The sequence below is a fragment of the Anolis sagrei genome, chromosome 11 (genome assembly GCF_037176765.1).
Source record: "Anolis sagrei isolate rAnoSag1 chromosome 11, rAnoSag1.mat, whole genome shotgun sequence".
Classification (NCBI taxonomy): Eukaryota; Metazoa; Chordata; class Lepidosauria; order Squamata; family Dactyloidae; genus Anolis; species Anolis sagrei.
Genome location: NC_090031.1, coordinates 14,865,589 through 14,889,371, shown reverse-complemented (window position 1 = coordinate 14,889,371; position 23,783 = coordinate 14,865,589). Strand labels below are relative to the sequence as shown.

The 23,783-nt window shown below is 44.9% G+C and overlaps 2 protein-coding genes across 2 annotated transcripts; both read right to left on the bottom strand.

Moving 5' to 3' along the window:
* Window positions 1-4,671: 4,671 nt before the first annotated feature.
* LOC137097682 (beta-lactoglobulin-like) lies at window positions 4,672-8,262 on the bottom strand. The gene is made up of 7 exons (XM_067472236.1): window positions 8,158-8,262; window positions 7,220-7,341; window positions 6,539-6,606; window positions 6,320-6,409; window positions 5,626-5,727; window positions 5,322-5,394; window positions 4,672-4,732 (listed from the first exon to the last, which is right to left on the bottom strand). Exons 1-7 carry the CDS (start codon window positions 8,260-8,262, stop codon window positions 4,672-4,674), a joined length of 621 nt encoding a protein of 206 aa, XP_067328337.1.
* Window positions 8,263-11,631: 3,369 nt separating this feature from the next.
* Window positions 11,632-22,576, bottom strand: LOC132763857 (lipocalin-like). The gene is made up of 6 exons (XM_067472235.1): window positions 22,472-22,576; window positions 21,082-21,203; window positions 20,166-20,233; window positions 19,960-20,049; window positions 14,134-14,235; window positions 11,632-11,639 (listed from the first exon to the last, which is right to left on the bottom strand). The coding sequence occupies exons 1-6, from the start codon at window positions 22,574-22,576 to the stop codon at window positions 11,632-11,634; spliced, it is 495 nt and encodes a 164-aa protein (XP_067328336.1).
* Window positions 22,577-23,783: the final 1,207 nt, after the last annotated feature.

The window sequence follows — 23,783 nt, the reverse complement described above, 5'->3', positions numbered from 1 at the left end:
GTTTTTGCCTTCAAACCTGGCTTTCAAAGTAGCAGACTTATATTGCCCCCTGGTGACAGATAGGTGATTTAAGTAACACAGGGGATCCTGGGAGCTGTAGTTCCCCAAGGCCCATTGCCTTTTCTGTCAATGAGGACTAACTTCCAACTCCCAGGGTTCCATAGCGTTGAGATCAGGGCAGATAAAGCAGGGACAAACTGCATTTACTCACAAGTGTAGCTGCACCCGAAATAGGGATTCAAACCCCAGTCCTTCTGGGGTGTATTGCTACTACTAATATAATTTCAAAGGGCTTTGAGAGGTCCCAATAAAATAATAAATATGATGATATTTATTATTCTTCTTATATTGCCTCTCAAAATTCTCTTGCTCCCATAGGGTGGAACTCACTAAATGATTGAGATGTGCCGAATCCAATTTAAGATTCCCAGTCCACTGTTTCCCTTACTTACCTGTATTGTATGTTGATCCCAATTGGAATGTATCACCTTTTGTGGGCATTACTCCAGATGCACCTGGAAACTGTTACCTTTGTGTAGTCGACATCTGTCATGACAGGAACATCATTTGCAAAGGCCAGGAAGGGGAGACCCAACAGAAGCAATGCAAGCAGTTGCAGGTATGCCTTGGCCATCTTTGTGGGTTTTTGTTTATTTTGGCTTTGAGCTTCATCTTTGTGATCCTTGCATTTATAGCCCCCCCGTGATGCCTTCATTGATCAGGTAAGAAAGTCCACGTAAAGTCAGCCTTCTGCCAGAAGGAAGGAAGTGTGAGCAAATTGCTTTGAGAAGATCTCGTTCTGCCAACGGACCAAGAAATGGCTGTTTTGTCGAGGGATGCCAAGGATGGCCAACAAACCATGACGGACAAGTTGTGGCCATCAGTTCATTCAACCCATTTTTAAGGAAGCCATTTTGAAAATGTCTCAGCCTAGGATGTTGTCTTCTCTGTTCTGGATAGTTCTCTGTGTTTGGAAGGGTGCCCTCGACAAAAATAAAAAAAAATAGTTTCTCTTTTCGGCTTCTACGAGGGTTGAATCAAAAGTAATGCCTCCACCTTTGTAACTCCTCAACATATGGCAGTACCGATATGTGGCAGGTACTGGCTTGTTCAATAGACCCTCCTCTACAGTTCCATTTTGGTGGGAGGTCTTGGCATTGAATGGTTGTGTTGTTAAAGTGCGAAGTATGGAACCCTGCACAGACAGTCGGTCAATGCGACTTATGCAACGTGCAGTCATGGAATTCTTGACAGCAGAAGGTGTCACCCCAAAGGAGATTCATCAGAGAATGCAAGCTGTTTATGGGGATTGTGTTGATGGGAGTACTGTGCGTCGTTGGGCGAGAAAGTTTAAAGATGTTGAGGTGGGAACATCTGACTTGGGTGACAAACAAAGAGTTGAACGCCCCGTGACAGCAACCACTGAGTTTCACAAGCAAAAGGTTGACAAATTGATTCAGGACGATTGTCATATCACTCAGAGAGAAATTTCAAGCATAATCAGCATTTCACAAGAATGTGTGGGTCACATTATTGCTTTGGGTATCGGAAGATCTGTGCACAATGGGTACCCAGGATGTTGACGCCTGAAATGAAAGCGCACAGACTTGAAACTTCAGAGTCTGGATCTCAACACCGTACGGCATCCTCCATACAGTCCAGATTTAGCACCGTCTGACTTCCATCTGTTTCCGAAAATGAAAGAAGATCTGCGGGGACATCATTATGCTTCTGAGGAAGACGTTGAAAGAACTGTGAGATGCTGGTTGCGGAAACAGAGTGTTGACTTCTTCCTTGACGGCTTCAGAAACCTTGTTCAGTGTTGGCAGAAATGTATCCAATTGTCTGGTGATTATGTGGAAAAGTGAACAGTGGTAGTTAACGAGCACATTCTAAGGATTATTTCTGCGTTTGATTTATTAAAATATTCCCATCCAAATCCAAGTAACGAAGGTGGAGGCATTACTTTTTGTTCAACCCTCGTAGGTTGGCCGTTGAAGAGAAGCCATTGTGGCCTTCTTTGCATTGCTGGCTGTTTCACCCCAACGGATGGCCATTGATCTCCCCCTGAAGGACGCAACCATCCATGGGGAAGGTACATAGGAGGCTTAGTGGGCCTCAAGCATTGTCCTCCAGTGACAGCATTCCCTCTCCATTGGAGTTTTGTGTTTTGGGAAGTCATTTTGCGGGGGGTGTTCTTTAAAGATTTCCCTGACCCACTTCCATTTATCACAACGATGTGAGTTTTGAGAATGGAGCCAGTGGAATACAGAGCAGTCCAGAAGGGGAGTCAAAGTGGCTCACAGAACACACATAAGGCTAACATCCAGTGCTGATTACACAATTGAGAAGGGCAGACAACACAAACAGAGGTAAAGACGGTTTTCCCCATCTTGGAGGCTGTGCTCGACTGGCCACAGACAGTGCTGTTGCTCCATCTTCGATGCCGAGGAGCTTTTTCTCCCGATCGTTGTCCTTAAGGACGCCTTTATGACCTCCCTGTTAAAAGCAGTACCTATTTACTCGTATTTCTGCTTTTGACCTGCTAGGTGGGCAGATGAGCTGGGGCTGATGGTGGGTGCTCACCCTGACCTGGGCTCAAAATTCCGACCTTTCAATTGCCAGGGTTTTTCTGTAGCACAGTGATTTAGCCTGCTGTGCTAAGCCCGGCTCCTTTAAAAAACAACTGAAGACATACCTTTGCTCACTGGCTTATGAGGAGGAGGAATAGTTTGTAATACTACCATTATACCTCTGATTAATAGTTGCCATCCGTATCCATGCTGTGCTCACCCCACCAGCTCAATAGATATCTTGAGCAATGATTCATTGATTTGCCCCAAAGAAATGGGAAATTATTTCTTTCCATTTGATGTTTTGTCTTATGTCTGTTATAACAGGCTGTGCTTTTATTTAATTTAGTTTCTTAAGTTATAATTAATATTCATATGTTGGGTTGTATAAATTTTGTTCGTATGGATGTATTGTTGTTGTATTCGGGCATTGAATGTTTGCCTTTTATGTTTGGAATCCACCCTGAGTCCCTTTGGGGAGATAGAGTGGAATATAAATAAGGTCGTTATTATTATTATTATTACTACTACTACTACTACTACTAGTTGTCCCCTGCCATGCATTTCTGTGGCCTAGTCTGTGCATATGTGTTTTTTGTGTATATATATTTGTGTATATGTACATATATGCATGTTTGCATATATGTGTGTGTGTGTGTGTGGTTTTGTGCATGCGCTATAGTGTCATTTTGTTTGTTTTTTTTGTGCTTCTGCTGTGTTTTTCAGGGTTTTTATGAGTGATGGTCACTTGTTGGCCTGATAGGTGTCTTGTGTCCAAATTTAGTGTCAATTCATCCAGTGGTTTGTGAGTTATATTAATCCCAAAAACGAACATTATATTTTTATTTATATAGATTATTATTATTATTATTATTATTATTATTATTTATGGCTGAATGGAGTTGGACTGGAAGGCCCTTTGGGTCTCTTCCAACTCTATGAATTTATACCTGTATCTCAATCATCTCTCTCTCCTATAATATCTATGGCTGTGTGGCCATCTGTCGGGAGGGATCGGATGGTGACTTCCTTTGCGACAGAAGAGGAAGTGGACTGGATGGCCCTTGGTCCCCCTTCCAAACCAGGATTGTGTAAAAGGGTACAGAGTGTGTGCTGAGTGTGCACATATTTATGACATTGTTTTAATAGATGGCTCATTGATGATAGATTTAGGGGAACATGGGCTTCCACTGTATCCAGAGGTCATGTATGAGAAGGGCAAGAGAATAAATATATCCATAATGAACTTCTACCCTAAGCTGCGTTAACTTTCCATTCTTTTCCTCTTGGTGAAATGACAGGGAGAAGTTTTGAGGAAAAGAGACAAGGAGAGTTCCTGAGGTCTGAAAAAGCATGGTTTATTCTCGGTTGGCGGCAACCGGATATGGACCCTGCTGGAAAAACAGGGTACAGAACAAATAAAAGCCTTGGTTTATATACCCTTTAAAATAACATCTATGCATCATACAGGCATCACAATGTGCGTCACAAAATTCTTCTTTTACATTGACTTCAATGCCATATTTTAACTTCAACACCTGTCAATCTTCATTTTGAGCATCCTTATCTGAGGAGGTGCTATTAATGAGGACCATTGCCAGAATGTCTACTAAACCCCTGATAGCAAGAGCTTCCATCCATCTTGAGATAAGTTCTTCCTGAAGCCTCTTGATGGCCAGCTCATTTAATCCTACGATAAGCTTCGCCTGGTAACAAAATGGAAGGAGTCTCCTGAGATATGCCAGAGGCCTCTAGACATTCCTTTCTTTAGACCCTGGTCTCTCTTGAGACATCTAATTTTGCAGCTTTTAAGAAGCCAAGTGAAGTTCATGCATACATACATCGTTTGTGATTTATATATTTTCTAACTCCTATTTCTAATATGGTTACATCCAATAAACATTTTCCAATATGTGTATTATGCACTTTCATCTTGCCTTCATCATTTGCAAAACCTGCCTCCTTTTGTGATATAGTCATTCAGTTTCACTAGCAAAGCGGAGGTCATACCAACCCTTCATAAGAGTTTCATACAAAGGGCTGTCTGGGCTTTGTATACATAAAGGACACCTGGACATTTTAAGGTTTCATTATTCCTTTATTGTTGGGAGTCGGTGGTGATGTTGGCGTCCCTACACCTCCTGGGTTCCTTTAGGGACCTGCAGAAGAAAAGGGACAAACCGTCAATGAAAGATGCGGGCAGTGCGCTGCCCCACACGTCCACTTGTTTCTATCCCAGCATCCATTCTACTTGCAGGGCTTTTACAGCCCCCTTTTGATATTATTACTACTACTATGTAAAGGTAAAGGTTTCCCCCTGACATTAAGTCCGACTCGGGGGTGTGGTGCTCATCTCCATTTCTAAGCTGAAGAGCCGGCATTGTCCGTAGACACCTCCAAGGTCATGTGGCCAGCATGACTGCATGGAGCACCGTTACCTTCCTGCCCATGCTGTTACACAATTAACAAGAATAGACAATACACAAACAGAGGTAAAGGCATTTCCCATTTTATTTCCAGCATCTTAGAAGCTGTGCTTGACTTCAGCCCCAGGGGGGTGCTGTTGCTCCATCTTCCATGCCTAGGAGCTTTGTCGTCCTTAGACATCCTCCCGATCGATGTCCTTAATGGCGGATTTAATTACCTACTGATACTCGTAACTTCCATTACTGCTTTCGATCTAATAGGTGGGCAGAGAGCTGGGGCTGACAGTGGGTGCTCACCCCAACCTGGGCTCGAACTGCCAACCTTTCGATTGGCAGGATTTCCGCAGCTACAGGTTTAGCCCGCTGTGCTAAGCCCGGCCCCTCTTTGAGGCCCTCTGTTGGGAGAAAGGTGGAATAGAACAAGAGATCCCATCTATTGACATGTCTTTTGAGGCTCTCTGTTGGGAGAAAGCCGGAATACACATATATAAAGGTAATAATATATATTCGTCTTACCTATGCTGGTGGGCTTTTGCAGAAAGCTGCAGAAGGAAAGACATGTGAGATTCAGATGAGAGGAAGCAGCCTCTCTCCCAATGACTACACAACCCATCACCCACGGTTACCTTTCTTCCGCACTTTCAAGCGACGTGCCGGCTTCATCCCCACTTTTTTGACCAAGGCTTTGAACTTCTTCTTGATCTCCTTAGGCACTTTCTTTTCTCGGCCTGAAAGGGGACCCCAGAAAAGGAGGTGGGAAAAGGGAGTCAGCTTGGGAGATGTAGTACAGGGTGATGGGCCTGGAAGTGGCCCCAGTAGGAAGCTTTTATGGGGCATAAAGCCTGGGGCCCATATATGGTTGTACTTGACTAATAGGGTTCCCAATCTGAGAGCCTTTGCCTATGACAGAGTTGTTACCCCCCCCCCCAACCCTTAATTACACTTTCTCCCTTTACACTAATCTAGGTGGGATTTATAGTACACACTAAGGTCCAATTTGTTGTACTCGGCTAGTGGGATTTCCCTATTTGTCTATGGCAGGGCTTCCCCTCCTTTGGTCTGGAAGGCTAAGTTTGGGGAAACACTAGTCTATCCATATAACAACAACAACAACAAAAATAGCAGTGGCGGCAGCAGCAACAACAACAACGACAACAACAAAAACAATGTTATGTTGACTGTCTTAGAGAGGAGGTCTTCCGATTCATCCCAATTGACTTTTTAAAATGGGTCCCCTAATATATCTCTTCATGAGATCACAAAGAGTCGGAAGCAACTGAACGAATAAACAACAACACAATATATCTCTGGGAAACGTACCGTAGAGTACCAGGATGCGCACTTTGCTGTTGGATAAATGTGCGAAGAGGTAGGTCTTGTAGTCCGTGTCGATGACGGTGGCCTCTCCATCTGTCCAGAGAAACCCATGGAAGATGGATGCTCATTAACCGCAATGAATTCCACGGCAAGACAAGGCTTGAGGTCCTTGGAGAAACTTCAACTCCCATCTGGGGAAGACATCCTGTCTTCTGGGCTTACCTGATGAGGTGAAGACCCCGGGACTTTTCTTGGTACTGATTGCCTTTTTCACAGTGCAGGCTCCATCCCTGGGAGGGAAGGAAAGAAGGAAGGAAGGAAGGAAGGAAGGAAGGAAGGAAGAGAAACAGAGGAAGGAAAAAGGATGGAATAAAGGAGGAAGGAAGAAAAAGAAAGGAAAGGAAGAAAAGAAGTGAAAGGAAGGATACAAGGAAGAAAGGAAAAAGAACGGAAAGAAGGAAGGAAGGAAGGAAGGAAGGAAGGAAGGAAGGAAGGAAGGAAGGGGATGTGAGGGGAGGGAGAGAGGAAGGAAGGATAGAAAAAGGGAAGGGATGAAGAAGAGGAAGGTCAAGGAAAGAAGGAAGAGAGGGAGAAAGCAAAAGGAAAGAGGAAGGAAAAAGAAGGGGGGAGGGAGGGAGGGAGGGAGGGAGGGAGGGAGGGAGGGAGGAAGGAAGGAAGGAAGGAAGGAAGGAAAGAAGGAAGGAAAAAGAGGACAAAGATAAAAAAAATCCACTTTTAGGGACACCCTGCTCTCCTTTCTAGGGACCAAAATTGTCCCATATTTGGCACTGTTTTCCAATTGGGACCTTCTGGAGGTGCTTTGGAGGTGATGTCCTTGGGGATCTCAGGTCCCAAAGACCATGACCTGCTCCGTGACTTGGGGGGATTCCGGAGGCCACTCACTGAGGGATCTCGAGGTTTGTTACGATGCCTCCGTCGGCTGTGGGCTCTAGAGTGAAGGCATGGATTTCAACTGGATCAGAAGCTGCCTGGATGGTCTTTACTGGGTACCACTTTCCGGCCAGCTGCAAGGAGGGGGAGGAAAAAAGGGAGATTAATGTGTGGAATGACCAAGTCAGGGTGCATCTACACTGCAGAATGAAATTGGCCCAACTTGGTTCACATGTTATTGAAAAATTGACCAGCCCTACTCTAATAATTACAACTATAAATCTATAATGTATTTTTAGAGCTTGGGTGGGTCTCAGCCAAGCTCAGCCCCAGCCCAAACCCAAACATTCCTGGGAGGATTAATCTAATCATTTACCCAACTAAAAATGGGTTTGTGAGGAAACCCCTCAGGCCAGCCCATTATTTGCTTCTTCTCCATCTTTTCCCCTCTCTTCTCTGCTAAGATTCTAACACCTCAGGATTGACCTTTCCCTCACCCATGCTCTCTCAGCCTCAAGATAAATAACAATAAAATTATAAAAATCCCTTAAACTGCATCCCCAAGAAACTCCAATACATACAGATACGCACACACAGGGCAGATAAAGCAGGGACAAACTGCATTTACTCACCAGTGTAGCTGCACCTGAAATGGGGATTCGAACTCCAGTCCTTCTGGGGTGTATTGCTACTACTAATATAATTTCAAAGGATTTTGGGAGGTCCCAATAAAATAATAAATATGATGATATTTATTTTTATTCTTATATTGCCTCTCAAAATTTCCTTGCTCCCATAGCTTGGAACTCACTGAATGATTGAGATGTGCCGAATCCAGTTTTGGTGTCCCTGTCCACTGTTTCCCTTATTTACCTGTATTGTATGTCGATCCCAATTGCCATGTATCACCTTTTGGGTGGATTACTCCTGATGCACCTGGAAATGGTTACCTTTGTGACATCAACATCTGTCATGACAGGAACATCATCTGCAAAGGCCAGGAAGGGGAGACCCAACAGAAGCAATGCGAGCGGGTGCAGGGAGGCCTTGGCCATCTTCGTGGGAGTTTTTTTTGGCTTTGAGCTTCATCTTTGTGATCCTTGCATTTATAGCCCTCCCTTGATGCCTTCATTGATCAGGCAAGAAAGTCCACGCAAAGTTGGCCTTCTGCCAGAAGGAAGGAAGTGTGAGAAATTGCATTGAGAAGATCTCGTTCTGCCAACGGACCAAGAAATGGCTGTTTTGTCGAGGGATGCCAAGGATGGCCAACAAAGCATGATGGACAAATTGTGACCATCTGTTCATTCAACCCATTTTTAAGGAAGCCATTTTGCAAAAGTCTCGGCCTAGGATGTGGTCTCCTCTGTTTTGGATAGTTCTCTGTCTGTATTTGGAAGTTGTCCCTCGACAAAAATAAATAAACATAGTTTCTCTTTTGGGCTTCTACGAGGGTTGAATCAAAAGTAATGTTTCCACCTTTGCAACTTCTCAACAGTACTGGTATGAGGCAGGTACTGGCTTGTTCAGTAGACTCTCCTCTACAGTTCCATTTTGGTGGGAAGTCTTAGCATTGAACAGTTGTGTTGTTAAAGTGCAAAGTATGGAACCCTCCGCAGACAGTCAGTCAGTGTGACTTATGCAACATGCAGTCATTGAATTCTTGACAGCAAAAGGTGTCACCCCAAAGAAGATTCATCAGAGAATGCAAGCTATTTATGGGGATTGTGTTGATGTGAGTACTGTGCGTCGTTGGGCAAGTAAGTTTAAAGATGTGGAGGTGGGAACATCTGACTTGTGTGACAAACAAAGAGTTGGACGTCCTGTGACAGCAACCCCTGAGTTTCACAAGCAAAAGGTTGACAGATTGATTCAGGACAATCGTAGTATCACTCAGAAAGAAATTTCAAACATATTTGGCATTTCACAAGAATGTGTGGGTCACATTATTGCTTTGCTTTGCTATCGGAAGATCTGTGCATGATGGGTGCCCAGGATACTGATGCCTGAATTGAAAGCACACAGACTTGAAACCTCAGAGAATGGATCTCATCACCGTACGACATCCTCCATACAGTCCAGATTTAGCACCGTCTGACTTCCATCTGTTCCCGATAATGAAAGGAGATCTGCGGGGACATCATTATGCTTCTGAGGAAGATGTTGAGAAAACCATGAGACGCTGGTTGCGGAAACAGAGTGCTGACTTCTTCCATGATGGCTTCAGAAAACTTGTTCATCATTGGCAGAAATGTCTGGTGATTATGTGGGAAAGTGAATAGTGGTAGTTAAAGTGCACATCCTAAGGATTATTTCTCCATTTGATTTATTAAAATATTCCCATCCCAACACATGTAACGAAAGTGGAGGCACTACTTTTCATTCAACCCTCGTAGGTTGGCCATTGAAGAGAAGCCATTGTGGCCTTCGTTGCATTGTTGGCTGTTTCACCCCAACGGATGGCCATTGATCCTCCCCCGAAGGACACAACCACCCATGGGGAAGGGACCTAGGAGTGACAGCATTCCCTCTCCACTGGAGTTTGGTGTCTTGGGAAGTCATTATATGAGCGGTGTTCTTTAAAGATTTCCCCTGATCCACTTCCATTTATCATGATGTGAGGTTTGAGAATGGACCAAGTGGAATGCAGAGCAGTCCAGAAGAGCAGTCAGAGTGGCTTACAGAACAGACATACAGCAAACATATAATGCTGATTACACAATTCACAAGGACAGACAACACAGAGATAAAGGCAGTTTTTCCCATTTTATTTCCGGCATCTTGGAGGCTGTGCTCGACTCTGACCACAGAGGGTGGTGTTGCTCCATCTTTCATGCCGAGGAGCTTTTCCTCCCGATTGATGTCCTTAAGGATGCCTTTATTGCCTCCCTGCAGTACCTATTTATCTACTTGTATTTTGGCTTTTGACCTGCTAGGTGGACAGATGAGCTGGGGCTGGTGGTGGGTGCTCACCCTGACCCAGACACAAACTGCCGACCTTTCAATCGGCTGGGTTTTCCTGTAGCACAGTGATTTAGCCTCTGTGCTTAGCCCAACCCCTTTAAAAAACAATGGAAGACATACCTTTGCTCACTGGCTTAAGAGCAGGAGTTGGTGATACTACCATTATACCTCTGATTAATAGTTGCCATCCGTATCCGTGCCCTGCTCACTCCACCAGCTCAATAGATATCTTGAGCAATGATTAATCGATTTGCCCCAAAGAAATGGGAAATTATTGTTTCCATTTGAAGTTTTGTCTTATGTCTGTTGTAACAGACAGTACTTTTATTTAATTTAGTTTCTTAAGTTATAATTCATATGTTGGGTTGTATAAATTTGTTTGTATGGATGTATTGTTGTTGTATTCGGGCATTAATTAATTTATATTAATTTATATTCGAGTCAAATATAAATAAAGTTATTACTACTACTACTACTAGCTGTCCCCTGCCATGCGTTGCTGTGGCCCAGTCTGTGCATATGTGCTTTGTGTGTATATATATTTGTGTATATGTATATATATACGTTTGCATCTATATATGTGTGTGTGTGTATGTATGTGTGGTTTTGCGCATGCGCTGTAGCGTCATTTTGCTTTTTTGGCTTTTAAACATTCTTCTGCTGTGTTTTTGAGTGTTTTTATGAGTGATGGTCACTCGTTGGCCTGATAGGTGTTTGTGTCCAAATTTAGTGTCAATTTGTCCAGTGGTTTGTGAGTTATATGAATCCCACAAACGAACATTATATTTTTATTTATATAGATTATATTATTATTATTATTATTATTATTATTATTATTATTATTAATGGCTGAATGGAGTTGGACTGGAGGGCCCTTGGAGTCTCTTCGAACTCTACTACTACTAGGAATCTATACCAGTATCTCAACCATCTCTTTCTCCTATAATATCTATGGCTGTGTGGCCATCTGTTGGGAGGGATCGGATGGTATCTTCCTTTGCGACAGAAGGGGAAGTGGACTGGATGGGCCTTGGGCCCCCTTTCAAACCAGGATTGTGTAAAAGGGTACAGAGTGTGTGCTGAGTGTGCACATATTTATGGCATCCTTTTAATACATGGCTCATTGATTATAGATTTAGGGGAACGTGGGCTTCTACTGTATCCAAAGGTCATGTATGAGAAGGGCAAGACAATAAATATATCCATAATGAACTCATGTTCTACCCTAAGCTGCGTTAACTTTCCATTCTTTTCCTCTTGGCAAAACCTGCCTCCTTTTGTGACACGATCATTCAGTTTCACTAGCAAAGCGGAGGTCATACCAACCCTTCATAAGAGTTTCATACAAAGGGCTGTCTGGGTTTTGTTTACATAAAGGACAGCAGGACATTTTAGGGTTTCATTATTCCTTTATTGTTGGTAGTCGGTGGTGATGTTGGTGTCCCTACACCTCCTGGGTTCCTTTAGGGACCTGCAGAAGAAAAGGGACAAACCGTCAATGAAGGACGCGGGCAGTGGGTTGCCCCACACGTCCACTTGTTTCTATTCCAGCATCCCTTCTACTTGCAGGGCTTTTACAGCCCCCTTTTGATATTATTACTACTACTAGGTAATGGTAAAGGTTTCCCCCTGACATTAAGTCCGACTCTGGGGTGTGGTGCTCATCTCCATTTCTAAGCTGAAGAGCCGGCATTGTCCGTAGACACCTCCAAGGTCATGTGGCCGGCATGACTGCATGGAGCGCCGTTACCTTCCCACCGGAGTGGTACCTATTGATCTACTCACATTTGCATGTTTTCAAACTGCAAAGTTGGCAGAACATCAACAAGAACTACTACTACTACTACTACTAATAATAATAATAATATACTCTATTTATATTCTGTTCTATCTCCCCGAGGGGACTTAGGGGAGATTACAGAACACACATACGACAAGCATTCAATGCTGTTACACAATTAACAAGAATAGACAGTACACAAACAGAGGTAAAGGCATTTCCCATCTTATTTCCAGCATCTTGGAAGCTGTGCTTGACTTCTGCCACAGGAGGGTGCTGTTGCTCCATCTTCCATGCCTAGGAGCTTTGTCCTCCTTAGGCATCCTCCTGATTGATGTCCTTAATGGCGGATTTAATTATCTACTGATACTCTTAACTTCCATTACTGCTTTCGATCTAATAGGTGGGCAGAGAGCTGGGGCTGACAGTGGGTGCTCGCCCCAACCCAGGCTCGAACTGCCAACCTTTCGATTGGCAGGATTTTCCACAGCTAGCGGTTTAGCCCACTGTGCTAAGCCCGGCCCCTCTTTGAAGCCTTCTGTTGGGAGAAAGGAGGAATAGAACAAGAGATCCCATCTATTGACATGCCTTTTGAGGCTCTCTGTTGGGAGAAAGGTGGGATACACATATATAAAGGTAATAATATATTTTCATCTTACCTATGCTGGAGGCGTTTTGCAGAAATCTGCAGAAGGAAAGACGTGAGATTCAGATGAGAGGAAGTGAAGTCGAGCATGTCCCCCCCCCCCCCAAATAAGGGATGGTAACTTATAGTTCTGTAAAGGGCAAGGGCACCAGACTGCACAATAGGGGTTTAAGTCTTGGTCAATTTGCCAAGACACTAACAACAGCAAGGACCCCAGGAGGTTTTCAGGGAGCAGATTGGTCCCTGGGCTCCAGCCATTGGAAAGAGTTACAGTTTTCCAAGGGCCAAGGAGAAGTCTCGATCCTGGCGCTGCAGGAATCCATTTCTTGGCTCAGTGGAAATCACCCAGCTCCTTTTTGTGACTGTTGGACTTTCTTCAATTCTTTTTGACTCTAAAGAACTCATTTTCGCGTCTGAACTTCCCCAGTATGAACTATGGACACATGTTTTATTAAAGTTATTGTTTCAATCAATTTCTCTGGCGGGCAGGGGGTGGGAAGGGATGCTTCATATGAATTTCTTTGGATTCCTATATTCCCCATGTATTTTTACTTAATTCTTGCCCTGGCACCCAACCCATCGTCCTTTCCCCTCCCTCTTGGAGGAAGCTCATCAACAAAGCGGCCAGCTGTTGAAAAGGACGATTAGCTATCACAAAGAACTCTTATCATGATAACTTGTGCATGGAAAACACAGAATTGGAAACCTCAAATTGAACCTCGGAGTTGGCCCATTCAATGAAAAGGTTTTGCTTGGCACCTTTGATCACATCACTCCTGGGGGGGGGGGGGGGGCGGAAGACCCTCAAGAGGGTCTTTTTCCCTGAAACGGTTTCTCCTTTCAAAACTTGCCATGACAAACATTCACCCCAGTCCCTCCATTGTGTCCTATCTGATGGCGACAGGAAGACTCGGATAAAGTAATCAATGTCTATCACAAATCCATTCAAAGACAATGGGCTGGGCATCCATCGCAGACCCCAAGGCATGAAATCCATTAATCCATTCACCAGCCCATTGTTTCTTCCTCGTCCCGCCTCCCTTCTCCTGATTCGTCAGAGCGCTGAGGCGGTAGGAGTTTTCCCATTGGCTCCTGCGCAGCGGAGGAGCTCAGTGATTGGCCCTGGTGCAAGGCGGGCGACGAAGCCTCCTCCCAGCTGTTATCCCATCAGCCAATCACCTGCAAGCCGGGCGGAGGGCGGGAATTTTGAAACTTCTAAACCTGTAAACCCTATAAAATGTCTCTGATCTCTGTACTGGTATGCTCTGTAGGCGAATGATTGCTACATTGCATCCTTTTCAGCTGAATCGCTAATAAAAACACCTCGGTGCCTCTTCTTCAACTTTGGTGAGATTTATTCTGAATTTTTAATCTAAATAAAATTGCTGAAATCAGGCTTCTCTGGCTCGCTAAAGTAGCGATCCCTCTTTGGTGGGGTCTTAGGGTCCTTCCTCCTGGGGAAGACCCTCCTAAAGCTCCTATCGGCTTCAGAAGCAGCCTCTCTCTCAATGACTAACACAACCCATCACATACGGTTACCTTTCTTCCGCACTTTCAAGCGACGTGCTGGCTTCAGCCCCACTTTTTTGACCAAGGCTTTGAACTTCTTCTTAATCTTCTTAGACACTTTCTTTTTTCGGCCTGAAAGGGGACCCCAGAAAAGGAGGAGGGGAAAAGGGAGTCAGCTTGAAGTCGAACATGACCCCCTCCCCCCAATAAAAGATAGTAACTTATAGTTTTGCTAAGGACAAGGACATCAGACTGGATAATAAGGGTTAAGTATTGGTCAATTTGCAAAGACACTAACAACAACAACAAGGACCCTTCCCATGTTAGAGAGTGTGTATCATTTAATCAAGGTTTTATGCCCTATTTTCATATATTTATAGCAGAAGGTAACAAATTTATAACTGAAAACCATGCCACAAAAGTATTTGACTTTTTCCATCTGAGACACACCTGGGCTAGAGAATTAACGACTCTGCTAATAGTTCCCCATCTCAGTCAATGGCTCACAAACAAAAGGGACTCTCTTTTGAGTTATTTATTTTATTTATCGTGTCATCAGCAACCATACCATTGTATTACATTTCTAACAGAACAAAACAAACAAACAGAAAAAAAACACAAATTCTGCAAACTTGGTAGTTGATTAAATGTCCTTTGACCAGTATCTGGCCACTTGGAGTGCCTCTGGTGTTGCCGCAAGAAGGTCCTCCATTGTGCTTGTGGCAGGGCTCAGTTTGCATTGCAGCAGGTGGTCAGTGGTTTGCTCTTCTCTGCACTCACATGTTGTGGATTCAGCTTTGTAGCCCATTTCTTAAGATTGGCTCTGCATCTCGTGGTGCCAGAGCGCAGTCTGTTCAGCGCCTTCCAAGTCGCCCAGTCTTCTGTGTGCCCAGGGGGGAGTCTCTCATCTGGTATCACCCACAGATTGAGGTGCTGGGTTTGAGCCTGCCACTTTTGGACTCTCGCTTGCTGAGGTGTTCCAGTGAATGTCTCTGTAGATCTAAGAAAACTATTTCTTGATTTAAACCCCATGCTGGCTGAGACCCAAACAAGGGATGAGCTGGAGATGTCACTGCTTTGGTCCTTTCGCTATTGGTTGCTACTTCCTGGCTGATGTCAGGTGGTGCAATACTGGCTAAGCAGTGTAAATTCTCCAGTGGTGTAGGGAGCAGGCACCCTGTGATAATGCGGCATGTCTCATTAAGAGCCACATCCACTGTTTTAGTGTGGTGAGATGTGTTCCACACTGGGCATGCGTACTCAGCAACAGAGTAGCATAGCGCAAGGGCAGATGTCTTCACTGTGTCTGGTTGTGATCCCCAGGTTGTGCCAATCAGCTTTCGTGTGATATTGTTTCTAGTGCCCACTTTTTGCTTGATGTTCAGGCAGTGCTTCTTGTAGGTCAGAGCACGGTCCAGAGTGACTCCCAGGTATTTGGGTGCGCTGCAATGCTCCAGTGGGATTCCTTCCCAGGTAATCCTCAGAGCTCGGGATGCTTGTCTGTTCTTAAGGTGAAAGGCACATGTCTGTGTTTTAGATGGATTAGGGATCCGTTGGTTTTTCCTGTAATAGGCAGTAAGAGCACCTAGAACTTCGGAGAGCTTCTGTTCAACCATCTCAAAGCTCCCTGCTTGAGCGGTAATGGCACGATCATCAGCATAGATGAAACTCTCTGTCCCTTCTGGCAGTGGCTGGTCATTTGTGTAGATGTTAAACATTGATGGACCGAGCACGCTCCCCTGAGGCAGGCCATTCTTCTGTTTCCGCCATCTGCTTCTCTGGCCCTTGAACTCAACAAAAAAGCTCCTGTTTTGTAGCAGGTTTCCTATGAGGCAGGTGAGACGGTAGTCCTTTGTGATATTATACATTTTTCTCAGGAGGAGGCGGTGGTTCACAGTATCATAAGCCGCTGACAGGTCTATGAAGACATAGACCTTTTGAGCTGAGAAACATTTATATGTCTAGGCTAAAGGTTAGCCAGGAGAAACATTATGCTTTATGTTTCCCCTGCCGTTCATTTCCACTTTTATGAACTTTTAGGTATCAGGGACCCCTCTCCCCACTTCCCTGCATGAACCCTATGTATTCCTCGCGTCACCCCTTAGTCCCAGGGTGTACCCCAACTGGGCCCTTGTCTACCTGGGCTAAATGGAAAAACTTTGGGATTCCCATCTATTCCCTCATGGAAATGCAAAAGGGGGTCGAATCCCCTTCAAATGGCCATGAGACAAATGTGTTTGTCTTAACTTTGGAGGGAGGGAGGGCTGATATGGTTCCCCTTTGCCTTTATATAATATATCCCCTATGAACTTTGTGTATGCTCCTTTGCCTCATTCCTCATTCCCTATATGTGTGTTTGTGTGTCTATATTTATGAAATACTAGCTGTGCCCTGCCACGCGTTGCTGTGGCCTATAGTAAAACTTATCAAAGTTCAGGTAGATATCTGGACTATTATGAAAGAGAGGTCCCTACCTATTCCTTCCCCCTTTTCCTCCCCCTTTCTCTCCTTTCTTCCTTCTCTACCTCTTTCTTTCTTTCACTACTTGGTTTCATCCTTCTCTCTTTCCTTCATTCCCTCCCCCTTTCTTCCTTTGCCTTTCTTCCCTCCCTGTTTGCTTCCTTCTTTCACTTTTTATTTCCTTTTATTTTACCACCATCATAACAATAACAATAATGCAATGCATTGCCTCTGGGACCTGACACCTCTCCCATTCCTCCAGGGAACAATAGCATAATAATAATAATAATAATAGAAATAACAACCTTTACCCGCCACGTGTTGCTGTGGCCAATCTTCCCTCTTTCTCTCCTTCTTTCCCTCCTTCCTTCCTTCCTTCCCTCCCATCTTTCCTTCTCCTCTTCTTTCTCTATCTCTTTCCTTCCTTCCCCCTTTTTCTTTCTTTTCTGCTGTCTCTCTTTTCTTTCCTTCCATCTTTCCTTTTCTTTCCTTTTCTTCTTCCTTCTTTCTCTAACTTTCCTTCCTTCCCCCTTTTTCTTTACCTCCCTTTCTCTTTCTTCTTTCCTTCCTTCCTGTCTTTCCTAGATTTTGACAGGGCGGGAAGGGGCGGGGTGGGGTTTGGAGGTGGCGTGAAGTAAAAGGAGGTAAGATTGGGGTGGGGGAGTGATGGAGCGTGGGGTTGCGTGTGTGTGTGCGGCGGCGGGGGGGAGTGATGGAGCGTGGGGTTGTGTGTGTGTGTGTGCGGCGGCGGAGGGAGTGGGGTTGCGTGTGTGCGTGCGGCGGCGGGGGAGTGATGGAGCGTGGGGTTGCGTGTGTGTGTGCAGCAGCGGGGGGAGTGGGGTTGCGTGTGTGTGTGCGACGGCGGGGGGGAGTGATGGAGCGTGGGGTTGTGTGTGTGTGTGCGGCGGCGGGGGGAGTGGGGTTGCGTGTGTGCGTGCGGCGGCGGGGGGAGTGATGGAGCGTGGGGTTGCGTGTGTGTGTGCGGCGGCGGGGGGAGTGGGGTTGCGTGTGTGCGTGCGGCAGCGGGGGAAGTGATGGAGTGTGGGGTTGCGTGTGTGTGTGCGGCGGCGGGGGGAGTGGGGTTGCGTGTGTGTGTGCGGCGGCGGGGGGAGTGATGGAGTGTGGGGTTGTGTGTGTATGTGCGGCAGGGGTGTGTGTGTGTGCGGGAAGCGGCGCGGCGGGGCTTGGAGTGGGCATGGTTTCCGCAGAGGGAACGTTGGCCGGAAGGGCATGTGCGCGCGCCAGGGAACTTGCGGCTGGGCGCCAATGCGCATGTTCAGTTGTTTTGCCGTTTTGTGAGTGTGTTGTTGTGTTGTTTTTCATTTTGAGTAGATACGTTTGTACCTTGTGGGTTGTGTAATGGGCATGGGAATTTTGGTAAAGTTTCGTTGGGTTTTTTTTAGTTTTGTTTTTTTGCCGTTTTGAGTGTGTTGTTGTGTTGTTTTTCATTTTGAGTAATATGTTTGTACCTTGTGGGTTGTGTTATGAGCATGGGAATTTTGGTTAAGTTTCGTTGGTTTTTTTAGAGTTTTATCCTTTTGCCGTTTTGTGAGTGTGTTGTTGTGTTGTTTTTCATTTTGAGTAGATATGTTTGTACCTTGTGGGTTGTGTTATGGGCATGGGAATTTTGGTTAAGTATCGTTGGGGGATTTTTGAGTTTTGTTGTTTTGCCGTTTTGTGAGTGTGTTGTTGTGTTGTTTTTCATTTTGAGTAGATATGTTTGTACCTTGTGGGTTGTGTTATGGGCATGGGAATTTTGGTTAAGTTTCGTTGGGGGATTTTTGAGTTTTGTTGTTTTGCCGTTTTGTGAGTGTGTTGTTGTGTTGTTTTTCATTTTGAGTAGATATGTTTGTACCTTGTGGGTTGTGTTATGGGCATGGGAATTTTGGTTAAGTTTCGTTGGGTTTTTTTGAGTTTTGTTGTTTTGCCGTTTTGTGAGTGTGTTGTTGTGTTGTTTTTCATTTTGAGTAGATATGTTTGTACCTTGTGGGTTGTGTTATGGGCATGGGAATTTTGGTTAAGTTTCGATGGGGGTTTTTTGAGTTTTGTTTCCTCGATGGATGCCCCTAACAAATTTATATATATAGATGAAGGAAAAGCCACTGTTTTCAAAATACAGCAGTTCACCTGGCTCATGCTTCCTGAGCTACTAATCCCCAAACGAAAGGTTTCACCATACCCATTTGCATGGACAAATGGACCTCGGAGGGCCCAATGCCAGACCATCCAGGATAACGGGAGTCTATGGACATACTGAATCACTCAACACAAAGGACATCTCCCCATCTGCGAGGAACTGGGGATTTGTCGCCGCCTCTCCTGCTGTGTCATATCCCAATCTCTGAAACCAATCTCTGCTTCATCAAGGAAACCCATATTGGAGGACCTGGCCATTTGGACCAGACTTCAAAAGATGATTCCAAGGAACTTAAACAATAAACCCTGGCCAGCTTGAGGGCTTACACAATCGCTGGGCCATTTTGCAAACATTAGTCATTTAAACCAGTCAACTGGACATTTCTTCATTGTCTTCTTGTTGCCCGCCTCCCTTCTACCCCATTGACTGAGAGGCCAAAGCAGAGCTCAGGCCACCATTGGCTATCCTGCTAACTTGCCAATGTTGCAGCCAATCACAACACAGCTGGCTAAGGGAGTGGGCATGGAAACTTTTGAATCTGAAACCTATATATTCTGTATTTACTTGCCTAACAGACATGTCAATTTGTTTGGCAGAATTACTGCAATCGTCATCCTTTCGAGCTGGAATGAAATAAATATCTCGGTGGCTTCTGCTTCAACTTGGTGAGATTTATTTTGCAATATTGGCTTCTCTTTTCTCACCAGGCAACCCACAACAGCTTGGGCCTAATCCACAGTCATTCTAAATTGCTCTACAACAAGCTTGGGAGATGTAGTACAGGATGATGGGCCTGGAGGTGGCTCCAGTCGGAAACCCCAAGGCCCACATATGGTTTCACTTGACTAATGAGGTTTCTGATCTCAGAGCGTTTTCCTATGACAGAGTCGTTTCCCCCGTCCTCCCCCCTTAATTACACTTTCTTCCTCTACACTAATCTATGTGGGATTTATAGTACACACTAAGGTCCAGTTTGTTGTACTTGGCTAGTGGGGTTTCCCTATTTGTCTATGGCAGGGCTTCCCCTCCTTTAGTCCGAAAGTTTACATTTGGGGAAACACTAATCTATGCATGTAACAACAGCAGCAGCAGCAGCAACAACAACAATAATGGTATGTTGACTGTCTTAGAGAGATCCTCCCATTCATCCCAATTGACATTTTAAACGGGCCCCCTAATATATCTCTTCATGAGATCACAAAGAATTGGAAGCGACTGAACGAGTAAAGAACAACACAATATATCTCTGGGAAACATACCATAGAGTTCCAGGATGCGCAGGTTGCCAGTGGATAAATGTGTGAAGAGGTAGGTCTTGTAGTCCGTGTCCATGATGGTGGCCTCTCCATCTGTCCAGAGGAACCCATGGAAGATGGATGCTCATTAACCCCAATAAAGCCCACGGCAAGACAAGGCTTGAGGTCCTTGGGGAAACTTCAACTCCTAACCTGTCTTCTGGGCTTACCTGATGAGACAAAGACCCCGGGACTTTTCTTGGTACCGGTTATCTTTTTAATGGTGCAGGCTCCATCCCTAGGAAGGAAGGAAAGAAGGAAGGAAAGAAGGAAGGAAGGAAGGAAGGAAGGAAGGAAGGAAGGAAGGAAGGAAAAAGAAAGGAAGGGAAGGGAAGGGAAGGGAAGGGAAGGAAAAAGAAGGAAGGAAGGAAGGAAGGAAGGAAGGAAGGAAGGAAGGAAGGAAAAAGAAAGAAAGGGAAGGAAGGGAGGGAGGAAAAGGAAGGAAAAAGGGGAGGGAGGACGGAAGACAGGCAGGGAGGGGAAAAAAAGGAAGGAAGGAAGGAAGGAAGGAAGGAAGGAAGGAAGAGAAAGAGAGGAAGGAAAAAGGTTGGAATAAAGGAGGGAGGAAGGAAAAGAAAGGAAGGAAAAAGGATGGAATAAAGGAGGAAAGAAGGAAAAGAAAGGAAGGGAAGAAAGGAAGGGAAAGGAAGGATACAAGGAAAAAAGGAAAAAGAACAGAAGGAAGGGGATGGGAGAGGAGGGAGAGGGGAAGGGATAGAAAAAGGGGAGGGAGGAAGGAGAGGAAGGAAAGAAGGGAGGGAGAAAGCAAAAGAGGAAGGAAAAAGAAGGGGAGGGAGGGAGGGAGGCAGGAAGGAAGGAAGGAAGGAAGGAAGGAAGGAAGGAAGGAAAGAAAGAAAGAAAGAAAGAAAGAAAGAAAGAAAGAAAGAAAAAGAGGACAAAGGTAAAAAAGTCCCACTTTTGGGGACACCCTGCTCTCCCTTCTAGGGACCAAAATTGTCCCATATTTGGCACTGTTTTCCAACTGGGACCTTCTGGAGGTGCTTTGAAGGTGATGTCCTTGGGGAACTCATGTTCCTAAGGCCATGACCTGCTCCATGACTTGGGGGGATTACGAAGGCCACTCACTTAGGGATCTCTACATTTGTTATCATGCTTCCATCAGCTGTGGGCTCTAGGGTGAAGGCATAGATTTCAATTGGATCAGAGCCTGCCTTCATGGTCTTTACCGGGTACCACTTTCCGGCCAGCTGCAAGGAGGGGGAAAGAGAAAAGGGAGATTAATGCGTGGAACGACCAAGTCAGGGTGCATCTACACTGCAGAATGAAGTTGGCCCAACTTGGTTCACCAGTTATTAAAAAAATGACCAGCCCTACTCTAATATTTACAACTATAAATTTATAACATATTTTTAAAGCTTGGCTGGGTCCCCAAACATTCCTGGGAGGATTAATCTAATCATTTACCAAGCTAAAAATGGGTTTGTGAGGAAACCCCTCAGGCCAGCCCATTATTTTCTTCCTCTCTATCTTTTCCCCTCTCTTCTCTGCTAAGATTCACTCCAGGATTGACCTTTCCCTTACCTCCCAAGCTCTGCTCTCTCAGCCTCGAGATAAATAATAATAAAAATTATAAATTTCCCTTAAACTGCATCCTCAAGAAACTCCAACACATACAGATACAGACACACACACACACATGTATATGAAATTATACATATTTTGAATTCACAAAACAGACCCAGTTCTTTTCCATTCTCCACCCCAGGTCTGTTATGTCAGGAGGAAGTCTCAGCCAATGAGAAAGCAGATCCTATGAGGCATGTCCAACCAGGGGAGGAAGTGGGAGGTTTGAATAGCTGCCAGGCTGTATAAAATGTGCTGCACTTTTTTCTATGAGTTATGCCTATTCTTTTGGTGATTACACTGTTCTGTTATTCATCTGGACAGTTGAATAAACCTCTGTTATTGCCTTCAAACCTGGTCATGTTTTTCTGGTTTTCAAACTAGCATGACGTGATGGGCAGCTACGATGCCCCTGGTGACAGATAGCTGTGTTTCAGCAACACAGGGGATCCTGGGAGCTGTAGTTCCCCAAGGCCCCTTGCCTTTTCTGTCATTGAAGACTAACCTCCAACTCCCAGGGTTCCATAGCATTGAGATCAGGGCAGATAAAGCAGGGACAAACTGCATTTACTCACAAATGTAGCTGCACCCGAAATGGGGATTCAAACCCCAGTCCTTTGGGGTGTATTGCTATTACTAATATAATTTCAAAGGTTTTTGGGAGGTACCAATAAAAAAATAAATATGATGATGTTTATTATTATTCTTATATTGCCTCTCAAAATTCCCTTACTCCCATACTGTGGAACTCACTGAATGATTGAGATGTGCCGAATCCAGTTTCGGTGTCCCAGTCCACTGTTTCCCTTACTTACCTGTATTGTATGTCGATCCCAATTGGTATGTATCACCTTTTGTGGGGATTACTCTTGATGCACCTGGAAACGGTTACCTTTGTGACGTCGACATCTGTCATGACAGGAACATCATCTGCAAAGGCCAGGAAGGGGAGACCCAACAGAAGCAATGCGAGCGGGTGCAGGGATGCCTTGGCCATCTTCGTGGGGTTTTTTTTTGGCTTTGAGCTTCATCTTTGTGATCCTTGCATTTATATCCCTCCCTTGATGCCTTCATTGATCAGGCAAGAAAGTCCACGCAAAGTCGGCCTTCTGCCAGAAGGAAGGAAGTGTGAGCAAATTGCTTTGAGAAGATCTTGTTTTGCCAATGGACCAAGAAATTGCCGTTTTGTCCAGAGGTGCCAAGGATGGCCAACAAACCATGATGGACAAGTTGTGGCCATCTGTTCATTCAACCCATTTTTAAGGAAGCCATTTTGCAAATGTCTCGGCCCAGGATGTGGTCTTCTCTGTTCTGGATAGTTCTGTATTTGGAAGGTGTCCCTCGACAAAAGTAAATAAACATAGTTTCTCTTTTGGGCTTCTACGAGGGTTGAATAAAAAGTTATGCTCCATCTTTGTAACTCCTCAACAGATGGCAGTACTGGTATGCAGCAGGTACTGGCTTGTTCAGTAGACTCTCCTCTACAGTTCCATTTTGGTGGGAAGTCTTAGCATTGAACAGTTGTGTTGTTAAAGTGCAAAGTATGCAACCCTGCACAGACAGTCGGTCAATGTGACTTATGCTACATGCAGTCATTGAATGTTTGACAGCAGAAGGTGTCACCCCAAAGGAGATTTATCAGAGAATGCAAGCTGTTTATGGTGATTGTGGTGATGTGAGTACTGTGCGTCATTGGATGAGTAAGTTTAAAGGAGATTCCATCTGAACATGAGGAAGAACTTCCTGACTGTGAGAGCTGTTCAGCAGTGGAACTCTCTGCCCTGGAGTGTGGTGGAGGAAGCTTTTAAACAGAGGCTGGATGGCCATCTGTCAGTGGTGCTTTGAATGCAATATTCCTGCTTCTTGGCAGGGGTTGGACTGGATGGCCCATGAGGTCTCTTCTAACTCTAGGATTCTAGGATTCTATGATTCTATGTTGAGGTTGTGACATCTGACTTGCGAGACAAACAAAGAATTGGATGTCCTGTGACAGCAACCACTGAGTTTCACAAGCAAAAGGTTGACAGATTGATTCAGGACGATCATCGGATCACTCAGAGAGAAATTTCAAGCATAATCAGCATTTCACAAGAACGTGCAGGTCACATTATTGCTTTGCTTGGCTATCGGAAGATCTGTGCAAGATGGGTACCCAGGATGCTGATGCCTGAATGAAAGCGCACAGACTTGAAGCTTCAGAGTCT

Excerpts from the sequence above, each read along its gene's own strand:
- LOC137097682 (XM_067472236.1), bottom strand. The coding sequence starts at position 8,262 with ATGGCCAAGGCCTCCCTGCACCCGCTCGCATTGCTTCTGTTGGGTCTC. Across the intron at positions 6,410-6,538 it reads CGGGGTCTTCACCTCATCAG|ATGGAGAGGCCACCGTCATC; the intron begins GTAAGCCCAGAA and ends TTCTCTGGACAG. Across the intron at positions 5,728-6,319 it reads GCGCATCCTGGTACTCTACG|GCCGAGAAAAGAAAGTGCCT; the intron begins GTACGTTTCCCA and ends GTCCCCTTTCAG.
- LOC132763857 (XM_067472235.1), bottom strand. The coding sequence starts at position 22,576 with ATGGCCAAGGCATCCCTGCACCCGCTCGCATTGCTTCTGTTGGGTCTC. Across the intron at positions 21,204-22,471 it reads CAGATGTCGACGTCACAAAG|CTGGCCGGAAAGTGGTACCC; the intron begins GTAACCGTTTCC and ends CCCTCCTTGCAG. Across the intron at positions 20,234-21,081 it reads ACAAATGTAGAGATCCCTAA|GGATGGAGCCTGCACCATTA; the intron begins GTGAGTGGCCTT and ends CTTCCTTCCTAG.